Source organism: Chaetodon trifascialis, chromosome 11 (genome assembly GCF_039877785.1).
Source record: "Chaetodon trifascialis isolate fChaTrf1 chromosome 11, fChaTrf1.hap1, whole genome shotgun sequence".
In the NCBI taxonomy this organism is placed as follows: Eukaryota; Metazoa; Chordata; class Actinopteri; order Chaetodontiformes; family Chaetodontidae; genus Chaetodon; species Chaetodon trifascialis.
In genome coordinates this window covers 7,885,999-7,902,202 of record NC_092066.1, presented here as the reverse complement: position 1 = coordinate 7,902,202, position 16,204 = coordinate 7,885,999, and the positions used below count along the sequence as shown (strand labels likewise).

The 16,204-nt window shown below is 42.0% G+C and overlaps 1 protein-coding gene across 1 annotated transcript in view; it reads right to left on the bottom strand.

The window, feature by feature from the left end:
• insra (insulin receptor a) overlaps positions 1-16,204 on the bottom strand; it is a 51,791-nt gene that overhangs the window by 18,087 nt on the left and 17,500 nt on the right. The window contains exons 3-4 of the mRNA XM_070973458.1: positions 4,089-4,425; positions 164-303 (exon numbers count right to left, since the gene is read on the bottom strand). Coding sequence (XP_070829559.1) covers positions 164-303; positions 4,089-4,425 — 477 coding nt within the window. The remainder of the gene's footprint in view (positions 1-163; positions 304-4,088; positions 4,426-16,204) is intronic.

Here is a 16,204-nt window from a genome sequence, read left to right as displayed (position 1 = left end):
CTCATGAAACCTTTAGTGTTTGTTTGCATTGTCTCAGCCATTCTTATTTGTTGCTAAATTTTGAACTTTATCTTATTTTCTTTCATTTTAAATCCAGTCTGTCGTTTTTAGGTACTTTCTCTTTGTTGTTGTCGATTCAACCAAACACACCACAGTTACTCACTTCCTCCACGGAGGTTGATGACCAGGCTCCCGTTGAGAACAGTGCAGCCTCTCAAAGCCTGGGCAGCCGTGACAGAGTCCACAGTTTTCAGACCCATACATACCTTGGGACAAAGTCCTGCACAGGGAGTGCAGTTGAGCCTACAGCACAAAGGAAAAAAACGAAAAGCGTGATTAGAAAAATATTTCAGAGGAACATGTGCATAACAGCAAAACATGATTAAGCATTAATAATGCAATCCCTGTAATTTCCCACCTTCCCTCAATTCACGTCAACACAAATACTAGAACAATAAGCCTGGAATGACATTTTTGGGGGCATTTTTGAACGATAAATCCACACATTTTAAGTCGATATGGAAAACAGGTTAGGCTCATTCACGTATCCAAACGATACATAGCAACATTAGCATTAGCATTCATGAGTCATGCTGTGTCACTTGTTGAAATTAACTCAAAAATTCACCCTCCTCTTAGCTCTGTTTCACCCTCCACCATCTCCTTAGGGAAACGTGTGTTCACTTGCTCAGCACTAACGATATCTGTCTGCTGTGGTGCTGAGCAGCTAGTTCACAGACTTGTGTAGAGTTTTCTGGCTGAAAGGAGCTGCCTGCTGCGGCCGAATACGCTCATGAGATTGAATTGAAACAATCATTTTGGTGGCCAGACAGCTAAAAGGTGAGCTGAAATGCTCCGTAGAGCTGAGGTGAACGACAGAGTTGAGTGGTAGCTTTTGTTTTCACTGCTCATAACAAAAGGACTGAAAATGAAGCCTCGACTCAACTTCTGGTTTGAATGAACTGAAAATGAACTGACCCCTACCTTTCACATCAACAACTGACTTTTACAACCTAGCTTACATAACGTTTTCATAACCAGTCTCTTCTCATAACAGATATATGGTCACGGCTTTGTGTGCCGATCATATTAACCCATTTCCTGAACAGCCATCTGTACAATCCCCACACTCATAATGCGACAAGTGCAAACTTTGATGAAGTAAAACCCAAAGTACACAGCGACCTCTGCATCCTCTCGGTGTTACACAGCAAAGCGAACATCAGTGCTGCGGGGAACATTTTTTGAGGGGGATTAAGGCACGATTAGAGAGTGATGGGGCTGTTTGCATGGGGCCATTGTCCTGAGTGTGTTAAAGTATTTTTTGCTGCTAGCTGGTTCATGAGGTGAAAAAGCCTTTGTTTGGCAACAGTTGAGTAAGCTTGCAGGACAATTACAGATGAATGTAGCATTTCTTTTGTGAATGGCAAATAATGAGAGCAGGTGGTAGCTAATGTGCTACGGATTTTAAGGTATTGCATGTCTACTCTGCAAATTATAAATACACGAGAAATATAAAACAAGGGGTACGCATTGTGGTCTGTGATCACGCGGCATTTGAGATTAATGCCAGCTTTCAACAACAAAGCAAGCCACCCATATGACACAAAGGCTAAGGAAAAAATAGCTGAAAAGTGTGGCTGTGTTTTGCAAACGGTTAAGGGAATTGTTCCTGTATCTGGCTCATAACTTTCCTGATCCATCTTGACCCTTTCCCCTCTCTCGTGCCACGTTCGCTCTTTCAGCCCAGACACTCATAACGCCTTTGAATATACCGCTTATCCACAAAGCACTTTCATTTCCACAGCTTAGTCTAAAGCCAACGACGGGAGAGAGATGCCGAAGAGAGGAGATGGGCCATAAGGGGAACAGAGAGGGAGTCAAAACAAAGAAGCTGAGAGGAGTACGGCAGGGTTCACCGCAGGTCAACAGTAGCCTAAAGGTGGAGATGAGCAGGATTTTTGATGCAAATACCTGGCAGGATGTGATCCAATCTGCACACTGAGAGGCTGCTTTTAACTAAATTTGTTCAAGCATTATTCTGAAGATGTGAGTTCATGAGCTTTATCAGACAATACCAACTCCACTTCAGCTACACCTGTGAGGTACAGGACAAAGGAAATTCTAAAAGCATGCAAAACTTTTAGTTACGCTATCTAATTGATCAGCTGATCCCAGATGGTGACAAACCACCTCATCCTGTATGTGTTTGTGTGAACACCAAACAACAACAGAAACCTAAGAAACATGTCAATAATGTTTTGTTTTTTGTAACACAGCTTGGAACATTTTATTAATAATAAATCACATTGAACGGAGATTTTTGCTGAACGCCTGAGCACATCCGGCATATTCTAAATATTCTAGCATACACCAACCTGTGGACCAACCGGGAAAATCTTGACAGTGAAAGAAAAATACCTGTGTTCTTTTCTTTTTCTAAAATGGTCGGGGTACACTTGAGCAAGGCACTTCACCCTCATCTGCTCCAGTGGAGCCGGATCTGCTCAGAGAGTCCCACTAGAAACCTCTCAGGTGTGAATGTACAGTATGTAACTCCATGAATGTGAAGCTGTGTGTTATTCAACCCGAGATTAGGTGCTTGGCAAATCCTCCGTGGATAAATAAAGGTTAAATACACATGACAACGCAAACACCGCAAGCAGTCGCACAACCACTTTTCCTTGTCATCACCATCGTCAGTGACAGACTGCCTGGACTACGCTGCTGCAGCCACTTGCCACATAGAGCCTCTATCTCTTCGCAGCCAGCCAGGGGAGTCGAGCCCCATCACCCCCAGGGCACGGACACAGTCTGTCCTGAATGCCTCTGACTCCCCTGGTGTTTAACTACCACCCAGTCAACCAGCCAGTCATGTTGTAACAAAAGACTGCAAGTCTTGAAAGATCCAGCCGCGTTTTCAGCCTCTGCCAGTGCAGAACGATTAGGGATGTCTGGAGTGTCTGTGCTTGCTAGGCACGCCCACACTAATCAACAGCCTTGTCACGGTCAATGAAGGTGTCAAAGAGGGAGGCAATAAAGGTCACTAGCAGGTCAGCACAAGTACACCCTTCTTTATAGAGGGAAGTCTGCTCAGATGCAGCTACAAAGATACACGCATGACAGGTTGTAATTTACAGATGAAGAGAAAAGGGAAAAAACACTTCACGTCAGTCTGCAACTGCCTATAGCTTGCACGCCGCAATGCAGACACCAGCGGTTGGTAAACAACCATCAATTTTGTGCAGCGTGTGAGCCACAAAAAAAATGCGGCGGACGGATACTGACTCAAAAGCAGAAACATAGATGTGCCAGCCTTCCTACTGCGCTGCACCACTTTGACCTAGCTGTCTGCAGTCTCACACACATACACACACAAAAGAGGCGCGTGTGTGTGCACATATACAGAGTGCCGTCTAAGCTCAGATGGAGGACCTTCAGTTCCTGTTCGTTCTGTGCTACAAACACACTGACAAGAGTCAGACCAAAGCAGAAGTGTATGCAGGATCTCACAGATACGATTATTTTCTATTTGAAATTTACTGCTTTCTTTCTTTTAAATTGGTGTCTGTTGTTTCTACTGCTGTCGAGATTTTCACTGTTGAATCATTTTTTTCTTATTGGACAGCTAAATGAGCCCTTTTGTGTGCGAAAATCAGAAAGTACTGCATACCCTCTTCCTATTTGTTGCATTTCTGTTTATTCTTCCTACTTTTACTTTTACTGATCGCAACCCTGAAGCAACTTACTTTCCCCATTTTGAGTGTCCGGGTCAAAAGCCCCAATCAAGTGATTACACCTTTGTCATAATAATCTCTACTGACCCAAAATGCATTTGTCAATTAAGCCACTATTTTCATTTTCAGCAATGTGCAGCAATGCAACAGAATTAGATGGGTTTTTAGGGATATTGTACAAAAGTAGGAGAATCAACAAGTCTCCTATGTAAAGGCCCAGGATTAAATCTCAAGTGTGAATGAGCATTTTCGTGTAAGCATGCATGCAGAATATCAAGCCAGCTTCACTGATCACACACTGTTCCATCAGACCATCAAGAGCCCATCAGACCGACATGAGCATCCACTTACGAGGAAGAGTTGACGGTCGTGTAGCCGGAGGGACACTCAGGGATGCAGGCACCGTTGTGGATGACGTACTCGTGGCAGTCGGGGCTCTTGTTGTGCTCCTTCTCCCGCTTGCATTTGTTGTGGAGCTCCTGGCAGAAGGCGAAGGAGACGCAGCGCCAGCCCTTGTAGGTGAAGTGGTTTTCGGGGCAGCGCTCCACACAGTTGCCCTCGTGCTGGAGGCCGCGGCAGGCCACGCAGTGACTGGCTGAGTTGGGCTTCAGGCAGCCGCCCAGGCACTGGTCGTGGCAGCACTGGTCGTCCTTGGTGCAGGCTCGATGTTTACACTGAACGGGGCACACTGCAGGTGAGAGAGGAACAACAAAGGCATGTTAATAAAAGAAAGGTGAGATAAGTTAAAGAAAAGGTTACTTGGTTCATCTCAAATGTATAAGTGCTAAGGACTGAATGTGAGCTGCAGGATGCTCAAAGTGTCAGGGGTGATTTTAATCAGTCTGCGATGACAGTATATCTTTATATCTCTAACGCCACAGAAATCTCATATGGTCAGATCAGCAGGGGAGAAATCCCTCCTCACTGCACTCGCCAGCAGCCCAGAGGGCCATCTGCCGTTGGCCAACAAGCGTTCTGAATACAAACAGTGGGGATCCAGCACTAGTTGACAAAAGACAGACACTTATCCAGAAGGCTTGGTGAAAGTGAGGCAGAGGGGAAAAAACTGGCATTTGAGGCATACACTATTTTGCAAGCGAGACACATGCAAGATGTCTTTGCTTGGTTCCTTTTTTCATCTCATTTCATCAGTGACTACAACAGTAGAGTTAAACAAGTGCTTGGAAATGAAGACAAATCTAATGAAAAGACCTGATTGATCAGTGGTTTCCAAACTTTACAGAGAGTGCATCCTGTGCTGACATGTATCAGCGTTTCTTTAAAGTCTACTTACAGTGACTTGCTGACTGTATTTCTCTATTTCTGATTTCTGTGCACATGCAATGTAATTAATGAAAATATCATCTCCTTCTTATTAGTGTAGGGTTATTAAAAATCTATATCCCAGAGAGCTGCGTAGATAGATATATACATATCACAACACCTGTCTCTGATTAATCAGTTATGCCATTTATCAAGCAAAAATGGCACTGGTTTCTCATTGAAAATATACTTCTTTTGGGTTAAAGTAAAGTAAAGATACTGTTCACTATTTTCTGATTTTCTAATAATCAATAGAATATTCAAAAAGACTTAGTTGAAGCCCTGCAGTTGATATAGTTGTTGCACAACACTGTCTTCACTGACATCATTACAATAATACATGATATATTATAAATATTCATGTATTGCTAAGCACTTAGCTGCAATGGCCACAGAAAAAACAAACCCTAAATCATCTAAAGTAGCTGAACTAAACTTGAGCACAGGCCTCTTTTTAGCAACATGACCTACACAAGCTCTTTGTGAGCAAGCAGGAGAAATAAACACAGAAAGATAGTGACAGTCTCGCACACTCACACACACACACACACACACACACACACACACACACTGAAGCTCAGTCATGTTTCTGTAGTGTAAAAAACAATCAAATAAAGGACAGAGACACAAGTCCGTAGTTTGGCTGTTCATGCATACGTCTGCAAATGTGCATGCGTGTGCGTGTGTGTGTGTGTGTGTGTGTGTGTGTGTGTGTGTGTGTGTGTGTGTGTGTGTGTGTAAAGCAGCCCGTTACGTAACATTAAACATTAGACTCCCAGGACTGGCAGGTGTGTGTGTGTGCAAGTTAAGTGTACCAGAGTTTGTTTGTGTGTATGGACAGTGAGGACAAGTGTGCAAGGATGGATGGAGGCTTCTCAGAGGTAAATACAGCTGACTGACCTGCCTGCTGAGATTAGCTTCTCATCCACGAGAGCCATATTAAGACCGCTCAACAGCAGGGGAGATAATGAGCCGCTGAGGTTAGGGGCAGGTCACAGGTCAGGCCGTAAAGATGCGAGTGTGTGTGTCTTTAACAAGTCTGAACTAATATTCAAGATGGGAAAGGGGACTCAAATTCGAATTACAGGAGGCAATGAACCTGAATAATCTTTGTGGTTGTTTCAAATGATGAAGTCCAAAACTTGGCTTCATCAGTGCCATGAGGTCAGCCTTTAAATGAAAAAAACAACAACATGGACCCCCCCCCGTGCCCTTACATTCACAGAGGTAAGCTCTTCAAGTGCGTGAAGAGCGTGTGTTTGGGGCGGGCGGTAGCAATATGAGAATGGCAGGCTGAGGGGGAAGCGAAAGGGGGCACAGTGCTTGAAAAACAAATGATATAACCACCTTTTATCTACGTCAGCCTGCTAGTCTAAATAATCTGCTCCACGGTGGGATTTACACAGAGCACTGAAGATGATTTCCACACGGACAAACAGAAATGTCCTCTTGTTTTCCAGTTTATTTCAAAAGCTGCCCTTCAACTTTTCCTCAAATGCATGTACACACACACACACACACACATGCACGCGTGCACACACACAAAAGCTTTGCTGTGTGCTCACACTGACTCCTGATCCTCGAGCAAGACTCCATGTCGGAGCACAGGCCCAGCAGCAGATCCACCCTCAGCCTTAGCCAATGTGTTGGCTAGCCGTAGAAGCTAGCCATTCAAATGGCCTCTCCCATCTCCAAGGAAGACAGGCGCACAGTTTAACCCTTTGTGTCCCCCTCTCCTCCCTCCCAGCCAGTCAGACAGCAGCAGCAATGGGAGGTGCGCAAAAAAAAAAAAAAAGACAGGAGAGCCACATAGTAACAGGCCAGAGCTGCAGAAAAAAGAGCTGCACCGCTCCACTCTACAGCAAATCAGCTGCTTTTATACTAATGAAAAGCAGAAGCAGTTTTTATTAAGTACTTTTGATTTATTTTGGCATGCACATAAATCTGCAGAAGGACGAACGCAGGGCTGCAGCAAAATCTTTTCGATTCAGAAGTCCTTGCTGAGAGAAACGTGGTGCTTTCTGTAGTAAATTAGTTCAAAGTCATGCTGACACAATCACGTTAGTTTGGTGCTGAACAGCCTCCGGTGATGCATCATGTCTCATCATGTCCACAACTCATTAGGAGTTTTTACAGACCCTGGAACAACAGAAGAAATTCCATCCAGATGGAGATATCTGTTCAAACAACCATCTACAAACTGACTGCAATCACTTCAAAGAGACACTTTCTGTTAATCTTTATATTTTTGAATGATGTCTGATGGAAACGTTTTCTTTCTGGATCCATATCCATATATACTACAGGCACAGAGTTCTGCTGACATATGAAACACTGCATTAAAGCTGAAACAATTAGTCAATTAACTGATTAGTTGATCAACATACAATCTCAGACATTTCAGGTGTATAATCAAAAAATTCTAAATATTCACTGGTTCAAATTTGAGGATTTGCTGCTTTTCTCCAACATGTTAAATGAAATATCTTGGACACAACAAGATAATTGAAGATATCAACTTGAACTGTCAGAGATTGTGATGAGAATCTTTTCAGTTTTTTGACCTTAAAAGGACTTTAAATGAATTTTATTGATTCATCAAAATATACACAGATCAACAGGTACTGAAAATAACTGCTAGTTGCAGCCCAACATTGCATCTTCTGTAGGTTTAAATTGCTGAGAATGATTGAACTGATTAAGCAAAAGACAAGAAATTAGTTTGCAACTATTTTGATAATCACTTTTTTCAAGAAAAAATAGGAAACATGATCTACCTTTTCTGCTTTATGTTATTATTTTAAATTGAATCTTTAGAGTTTGAATAATAAAATAAAAAGACTTTTGAAGACGTCACTTTGGGCTCTCAGAGCTTGCGACAGGCATTTTTCACTTATTTTGATATTTCAGCCTGAGCAGATCAGAATGGAAATACAGCCAGCAACGCAAGTGTCACATGTCTGGTGTTTTTTTTGTGAGTGCAAAAAAACACAAGGGTTAGTGTGGGTCAGTCAATTTCAGGGACTGATGTCGAGCTCCAGGCATGCACTGAGTGCCACCTGAGAGAACAAGCAGGCAGCCACTTTCATGAAGCACCAAAACAAACCACTCACTGTCCAAAAGATTTGTACAGTTCACTTTGCCAGCTGCTGACTTGGCTGTGTCTGCTGAGTCGCAATCAATGCTGGTAGCTGATCCTAAATTAGCGGCATTATTCACCATCAGACATCGTAAGAGGCTTTTATAGTATCAACAACAGTGACCACACTGAAGGAGATAGACTTGTTTCTTGTGTGCTTGTCAGAAACGCTTTCAAGGTTGAGACCCTGAGGACCTTTGAGAGTGGGGCCACCCCAAGCCATCTTTGATCTCCCAGAGTGAGAAAGACGCAGAGGAGACTGTTTGTCATTCTTTCCTTAAAACATGCAAATCTCTTAATGCAGACCCAGTTTTCTTTATTACCAGTATAAACCCTGCAGGCAGCACTGTTCATGAAGAGCATAGGTCAATTAGTTATGCTTAGCTTGAGTTTGGTCTTGTCAGCATCTCCACTACTTATCTTCCATTTGGACAGAGTAAAATCACTTGACAACAATAAATCAATGGGGATTTGGGGGGGCAAGTGCTGGGTCGGCAGTTGGACTTAGGCCTGTTTACGACCGGCTACATCTTCTTAAAAAAAAGTCTCGGGGGCTGAATGTGTGTATCGCCTCCCGTCTCTGAACTCCTTATCCTTATTACTCTGGTTCCTCTGGCATGCTGGTCAGGGCCTGTCTGATCTCTTGTCATGCGGTTTGTGCAAAGTACAGCAGGATCACATGAAGGCCGGGGTATAATGCTGCCGAAATGCCTGGCTCTTTATCTCATCAGCAGAGGTTTTACTTGGATGTGGGGGGTGCTCAATCCCCGAAGCCTGAATTGGACATCAAGAAAACAAACCAACACAACTCCAGACCCCTGTGTGACAGATGAATACACCCTGAGAGGGCGATGCCAACTTGGAAACGAGAGGTGAAGAAACAGATTTGCGCAGCCTGCCAGGCAAGCGAGCTTCAGCAGCGTGGGGTGTCGAAAAGGCAGAAAGAATCCACATGGCTTGCACAGAATGACTCATACAGTTCAAAACGGTTCCTTGTCTGCTGTCTGCAACCAATGCACACACTCTGTATGAAGAGTTCCCTATCTTTGCTTCCAGCAGCATCGAAATGCACACCGCACACTTCACCATACCCTAAACTCTGGGATTTCTGCCTAAAATTAAGAGCCTCAGTACTTGTCATTAACCACAATCGCCCCTAAAATCATTGTGGTGAGTTTTTCCACGTTCCCTTTTATGGCAGTGATGAAACAGCAGCTTATTCTGGCCTTTTTTGCATTGAGATGATATTAGAACCCAGAAAATGCCAAATGGGAATGCGGTGGTGCGCTGCTTGGTAATTAAAATGCCATGTCCATGACGAGGGTAGTATTTAGTTTCTTATGAAAGAAAGTTTTTTGCTGAAGGCCCAGAAGAGAATAATCTAAAGGAGAACAAATAATGTGCTTTTCTTTCAATGTTTCCACGCTTCTGACAGTTTAAAATAAACTGACAGAATAACAGCGCAGCAGCTTGAGTACGGAAGAAACTGCCAAAACTGAACTTTGAAGACGGATTCCTGTTTCACATACAGTATGACATGAATCGCCTGGCACTCGCTGCTTGTACAGCGAAACAGCTGACTAGATATTTAGGGATGATGAGGCCATACAAAAAATATGAGAAAGGCAAAAAGACAAGAAACAGATTTATTAGTCTTGTAAACGCATAAAGAGTTCAACTAGTTACTATTTTCATTGAACTCACTGACATTTAACTCACTGTTTGTAACATCCACTGGTCATTAGTCCATGCAGCTGGTATTCCCACACAGGGATTTTTTTCCTAACCAAAGCTACCTAATTCAAGCTTGTATAATAATAACATTCCCTACCAGCTAATTCACTTGTTTTTGTTGGTCACAAAAGGGTTTGTTAGAGCGGACTTGCTGGTGCAAGTTCAACAAGCTTTGCAGGGCTGAGCTGGTGCTCGATTCACTGCAACAATAAGAGTTAATGCATGCAGTAAACCATCAGCAGAGATTGCTCAGAGTCCTTTACTCTGCTTGCTACAATCCTATTTTCCTGTCAAGTGATTTTGGGATTTTTTTTGTCACCATCTTTTTAATCCCCCCCCATTCAATATTTTCCATTTTAACTTTTATGATTTACGTGCATTTTGTCATCAGAAAAAGGGTCTTATCAATCCCAAGATATTCAAAATGAAAGGAATATCGATGAATTTGATGTTACATAACACTGCACTATTTTTTGTAATACAGATCTCGTGCAGGACAGCCTCCACATGCAGCTCGAACACACCAGGTGAGTGGGTCTGACCGAGGCTACGCTCAGGTTGAGGAAACACTCCTCCTTGTTTACGACGCTTCACCAGAAACGGACGCAGCTTTTTCATTTGTTCCATCAGAATATCTGACTCAGCGCATGCAGCCACAAAGTCTTCAACAAACTCGGGTCTTGCGTCTGCTGATGTGATTGCACTTTTGAGAGTTTGATGACATGATGAGTTCTCGCTAATGTGCTGTGTGTCTCTCTCAGAGGACCTCTTTGACAAGACTGTGTGTGTGTGTGTGTGTGTGTGTGTGTGTGTGTGTGTGTGTGTGTGTGTGTGTGTGTGTGTGTGTGTGTGTGCGTGTGACAGAGACACACACACCAAAACATTAGAGTTCATTTGAATTTGGATGCTTATAAATTGCATCCACATTCTGACAATCTGCAATATTCTGCATTCAGTTTTTCTTATCAAAATTTGCAGTTTTATCCGTTTCTTCTACACCGTGGAAGACAGGGTAACGTGTTCACTGATGTTACTTCAAGGTGTATATTGGTCGATGGACACAGTCCACAGTGGACAGTGCATGATACAGGCCATCAAAAGGCCAACGTTTTTGTCTATCTAGGCTCCATCAGGCTGGTGTATGAGGCTGTTTTTGGTCATTTAATATGACAGAAGGCCTTCAGAGCAGTTTGTTGAATACTGTCAGTTCCATGACCTCCACATTTATCCATATACAGCAACCAGAGACATCAGAAAAACTGTCCTCAAAAACATAATGTTATAACTTTACAGCAGCTGAGGAATACAGAGTGTAAAAACACAGAGTGTCCTCAAAGCAATGGATGCAAATAAGAGTCCGAGATCTGAGCCCCTTTTCCTTTGTTCCTTTGTCCAATTTGAATCTAATGAATAACATCAGTCTCCACCATCCTTGACATTTCTCGTTCCATGACAGAATTAAAATCCTTGACAGTGCCCTTGGCACATTAAATTTATGATTTCAGCTTGCCTCAGGCAGTGATGACCAGTGTCTCTGCCCTTAAACTCACTGACGTCTGTCATTAATACAGAGCTGCCTGGTTTCCTCTCCACTAGTGAGAAACAGATGTTATATAGTCCCCACATCTATTTCCAAACATGTCTCTGCCAACTGCAGCTCCCTCTATAGCTTTAATAAGAATGAGATGGTGGCAAATGAAGACGGATGGATGGCGGGACATAAAATCAACAATGAATGAATTCATGGAGTACATGACATCTGAGTCGAGATGTTGACTTTGTAAAGAGTCGCGTATGGACGGGAACAGCGTGCAAACGCTCCAATGTTAAACTCTCTACAAAAGCAAATCATTGACAATGGCCAATGAAATTTAACGAATTACTTTATTATGACTCAAACAGCCCCAGGCTTTGTTGACTGAAGACAACTGAAATTAACATCTCACATTTCTGAGTTTAGGGTTTGTAAGAGTTGAGGGTAATTACTTATCATCAAAAATGCATCAGTTAAAATGATCAAATTATGCAAATGACCAGAGGAAAACTGCAGTTGTTTGGAGGGCCTGCAGATGTGAAGGAAAGGCATTTATTAAGATGTGGAAATGAAGATAAAGCAGAGCTGAAAGGACTGACATCACCTCTGAAACATTCTGTTTTAAGCATCTCAGATGTGAACATTTGCTCCTTTTCTTTGTTTTAGATCACTGTAGAGCTGAAACGACTGGGAAATGTATCAAAAAATGTAATCACTGATTAACTGTTTGAGTACTTTTTTCAAGTAAAAATGCAAAAGATTTGCTTTTTCCAGTTTCCCCAATGTGAGTATTTGCTGCTTTTCTTTGGTTTATAAAATAGTAAATATAACATCTTCAGATATTGGACTGTTGCTTGGACACTAAATATGTTACTTTTGGCATTTTTGTACTATTTTGTGATATTTTACATACAAAAAAAATATCTGTAAGGTTAATTTATAATGAAAATATTTATTAATTGTAAACCTACAAAACTGTAAATTGAATATAATTGGGTTTTAGACTGTTGGTCAGATAAACAATTACAAGACACCACCTTGTGCCCCAGGAAAATTGTGATGGGTGTCTGTTACTGGTTTTGGATTTTTGGGGGGGATTTTATATACTAAACAATTCATCTAATCACCCGAAAAACATGACTATCATGGGCTGAGATTCACCTTGTCCGAGCTGTGCCACATTTCTTTTTTATTCTTTTTTAAAGCAAAACAGATGGCAAGCACAAGACAGACATCAGTCAGGAACATCAATAATTATCATTCTGAGGTCTAAATATTCAATCACGCATCATTAACGATGAATCTAATTTAAATTAAGATAAAACTAAGTACGTCACAGAAAGAGATCAACGCGTTGCCTGAACGTGACCTTATAGAAAGCAATGGCTAATGACGTCGGTTTATTTGTCTCATTTTTTCTCGGTAACCACTTGTCAGCTGGTCTGACTCAGCAGCAGCAGCAGGGCTCGTTCGAGACGACTCTGGAAACAACAGGAACCGTAAACAATTTCATTAACCAGCCCTGGCCTCCGTTAATAGAACAAAAACACACAAACAACATGGAAAAGCACTTTTTGTTTTTAATGTCGCCCTGCTGCCACGGTCATCTGAAGGCAGGATATCCAGTTTGTCCGTGACTGGAATAGAAATGATAAACACTGTGCACTCATTGATGGGCAATTACACTGCCTGCTTGACAGGCAAATGACGCACGCCACGGCCTTGAATCTTCATTTCCTTCCAGGGCTCAGTGTCAGGCTAAAATAATGACTGCCTCTGTGGCTGACTTTGACTACCTGTTATGACACCGAAAGCATTTATGTCACGTTAATGTCATTAATGCGACATCACACAACCCTTTGTCTTTTCTAAAAATTCTAATTTTAACAAATGCGGCGGATCTCGTGTTGAGTGCAGCACTCCAAGGCAGAACGAAATAAGGAACAAAAGCAGGAAGAAACAAGTCGCCAGAAAAGGATTAAGAGTCAATGAGAAATTTGTTTCTTCAATCTAACCGACGGTTTAGATTGCCTTGTTGTTTTTGTCTCTGCATTAACTTTATTTATGGTTTATTTATTCATTAGGAGTCATGAGGGCACAGTAGTTCATGGTTTTTATATATTTGAGCATTTGTATTTTTTTCCAGCAGTGTCAACAGCAGATCGTGAGGGATGAAAAAAATTGTTTAATTCTGTGGAATTAAAAAAGAAAAGAACACGACCAGAGACAGAGACTGAGACACGAGCTCCTCTTACAGAAACTGTAACTTCAAGGAAAGAACAGCTGATTAGTGTGTTATTTCTGATCTGTGTCCAAAATATCGCAAGACAAAGCCAGCAATACTGAGGTTAAATACTTTAAAATATTTAGCAAGATGTTGCTTCAGTTGCGTTTTAAGGATAGATAGATAGATAGATAGATAGATAGATAGATAGATAGATAGATAGATAGATAGATAGATAGATAGATAGATAGATAGATAGATAGATAGATAGATGTAACAGTCAAAGCAATTGGTACTCCTTCAATAATGGATTAATTGAGTCATTTTTCAAGCAAAAATGCTAAACAGCCTCTGACTCCAGCTTGTCAAATGTGAGGATTTTCTGTTTAATATCATCACGAAGTATTCAACCCTTAGACAAAACAAGTTTAATTAGTTTGTATGCAAAACAACAACAATAACAGAGAAAATAACGATTACCTGATAATGAAAATAGTCATTAATTGCGGTCCTATTCAACACCGATGACTTGATTTTTGTGTTGTGTGCACAATACTGTTGCCATTTTCTACTTGATAGACTTTCCATTTTTCTTTTCTCGGATTGCAATAAAAACACTCAAAACCTTTCAGGCACTAAGAAGCCAAAATCAATTACATCTAGTCCCTAAATCAACTCCCTTTCACAAAACACCCTTTTCAGGGACAGCATTACCTAATGTTTTTTTTCTCCATTCATTATCAGCCTTGAGTAGACAAAATAAAATATGAAGGTTTGGTGTTATGATATTAGACAATGGTGATATTTTGGCACGCCGCACAGAAAAGAAAAACAATTTGGTACACGTGCAACAGACTGCGATGACAGCACAAAAACAATGTCCCCAAATAGCACGAATTTGCTTATTTAACGAAAAATTTACCAAATAAATGAATAAAACATCTGGAGGTCACATGTAACTTGCGAGAGTAGATAAAAAGAAACATTTTCCTGCGGGTCTGATTAAACCAGCAGTAAAACAGCAGCGAGCTGTTGTAAATCGAACGGTTGTGGTGAGTGTGAGCGTGTACAGCGCTGAAGAAACGCTTGTCGGCCCGGCTTTAACAAATGCCTGAAATGTCTGGGATTCCATGGGAATGGCTCCAGTAGCTGAACGGCGAGGGTTCGCAGGGTGCAGCTCCACAAGACTGAGTGCCAGAGCAGTTAAGTCAGCTCAAAGGAAAGGACTCATGGTGTGTGTGTGTGTGTGTGTGTGTGTGTGTGTGTGTGTGTATGTGCGTGCGTGCGTGCGTGCGTGTGTGTGTGTGTGTAGGGGTGTCTGAGAGCATTCTGGATTTGGGCTAGTAGAATAGCAGTCTGCATACTGAAGCATGAAAAGAGTAGACCGGGGAAAAAGGGGTAGTTTTTTATGACATACGCATCTGTGTGATCTCATGCGATTACTTTTTTCCTTTTTGTGACCGATTCTGAGCCAAAGTTTCCCGACAGAAATCGGGTCAAAAAAGCCAGAATTTACACAACAAAATAATGGCGCATTTCCATTACACAGTTCCAGCTCTACTCGACTCGGTTCTACTTTACTCTACTTGGTTTGGTTGAGTTTCCATTACAATTGAGTACTTCATAGTACCTCCTCAACGTAGGCGGGGTCTTCATACCACGGCTGCGCAAAACTGCCATGACGTCAATTTGTATGCGACGCAAACAGAGCCAACAAACAATGGAGGACATCGAGGCGATGTTGTATTTGCTGCTCGGTTTGTGGCTTTTTGTCACACACAAAGCAATAAAGCAGAATAAAGTCAGCGGTTGCTGTTGCCCGGCGTTACAATGGAGGGGGCGGGATTGTTTTTCCAGTGTTGGACGTCGCAGACCAGTGACGACACTCTCCGGCCAATCAGTGGCCGACAGGCTGTTGATGTCACACATATAGTATTGCTTCTACTAGCTTGGAACCTCGCCAGAGCAGGTACTAAAAATAGTATCGGGTACCAGGTACTATCCCTAATGGAAACACAAAACAACCGGGTAGAGTAGAGTCGAGTCGAGCCACGCTAGTGGAAATGTGGCATAAGTTCACTAATTGGATTATAAAGGTTCATTTGTTGCTTCGTATACTTCATAATACACATAGCCGGTGTGGATTTCTAGGTTTGCTACGGAAAAGTCAAACAAACACCTGTTTCAGCACAGCAGGTTTATTTTCTTCTTCTTTTTGGGGGGCTTGAACGCAAATCCGTTGAGTGTTTAAAGGAAGAATCAATTATCTGATGCAAGCAAAGAAGCAAAAAAATCAAAGACAAATAGCTCACGGGCAAGTTGAATATTGGTTTAGAAGCTTTTTCAGAGCGGAAACCAATAAAGGAATTCAAACATGACGCCAGGGTTGTGTTGTTTCCTTTGGACGTATAATCTACTAACCCATAAGAAAATCTATGGTCTCTACCTTCCAAACTCGCTGGCCATATGTGCATGAACAGTACAGTTTATTATATTTGGATGACGTTGGTCTA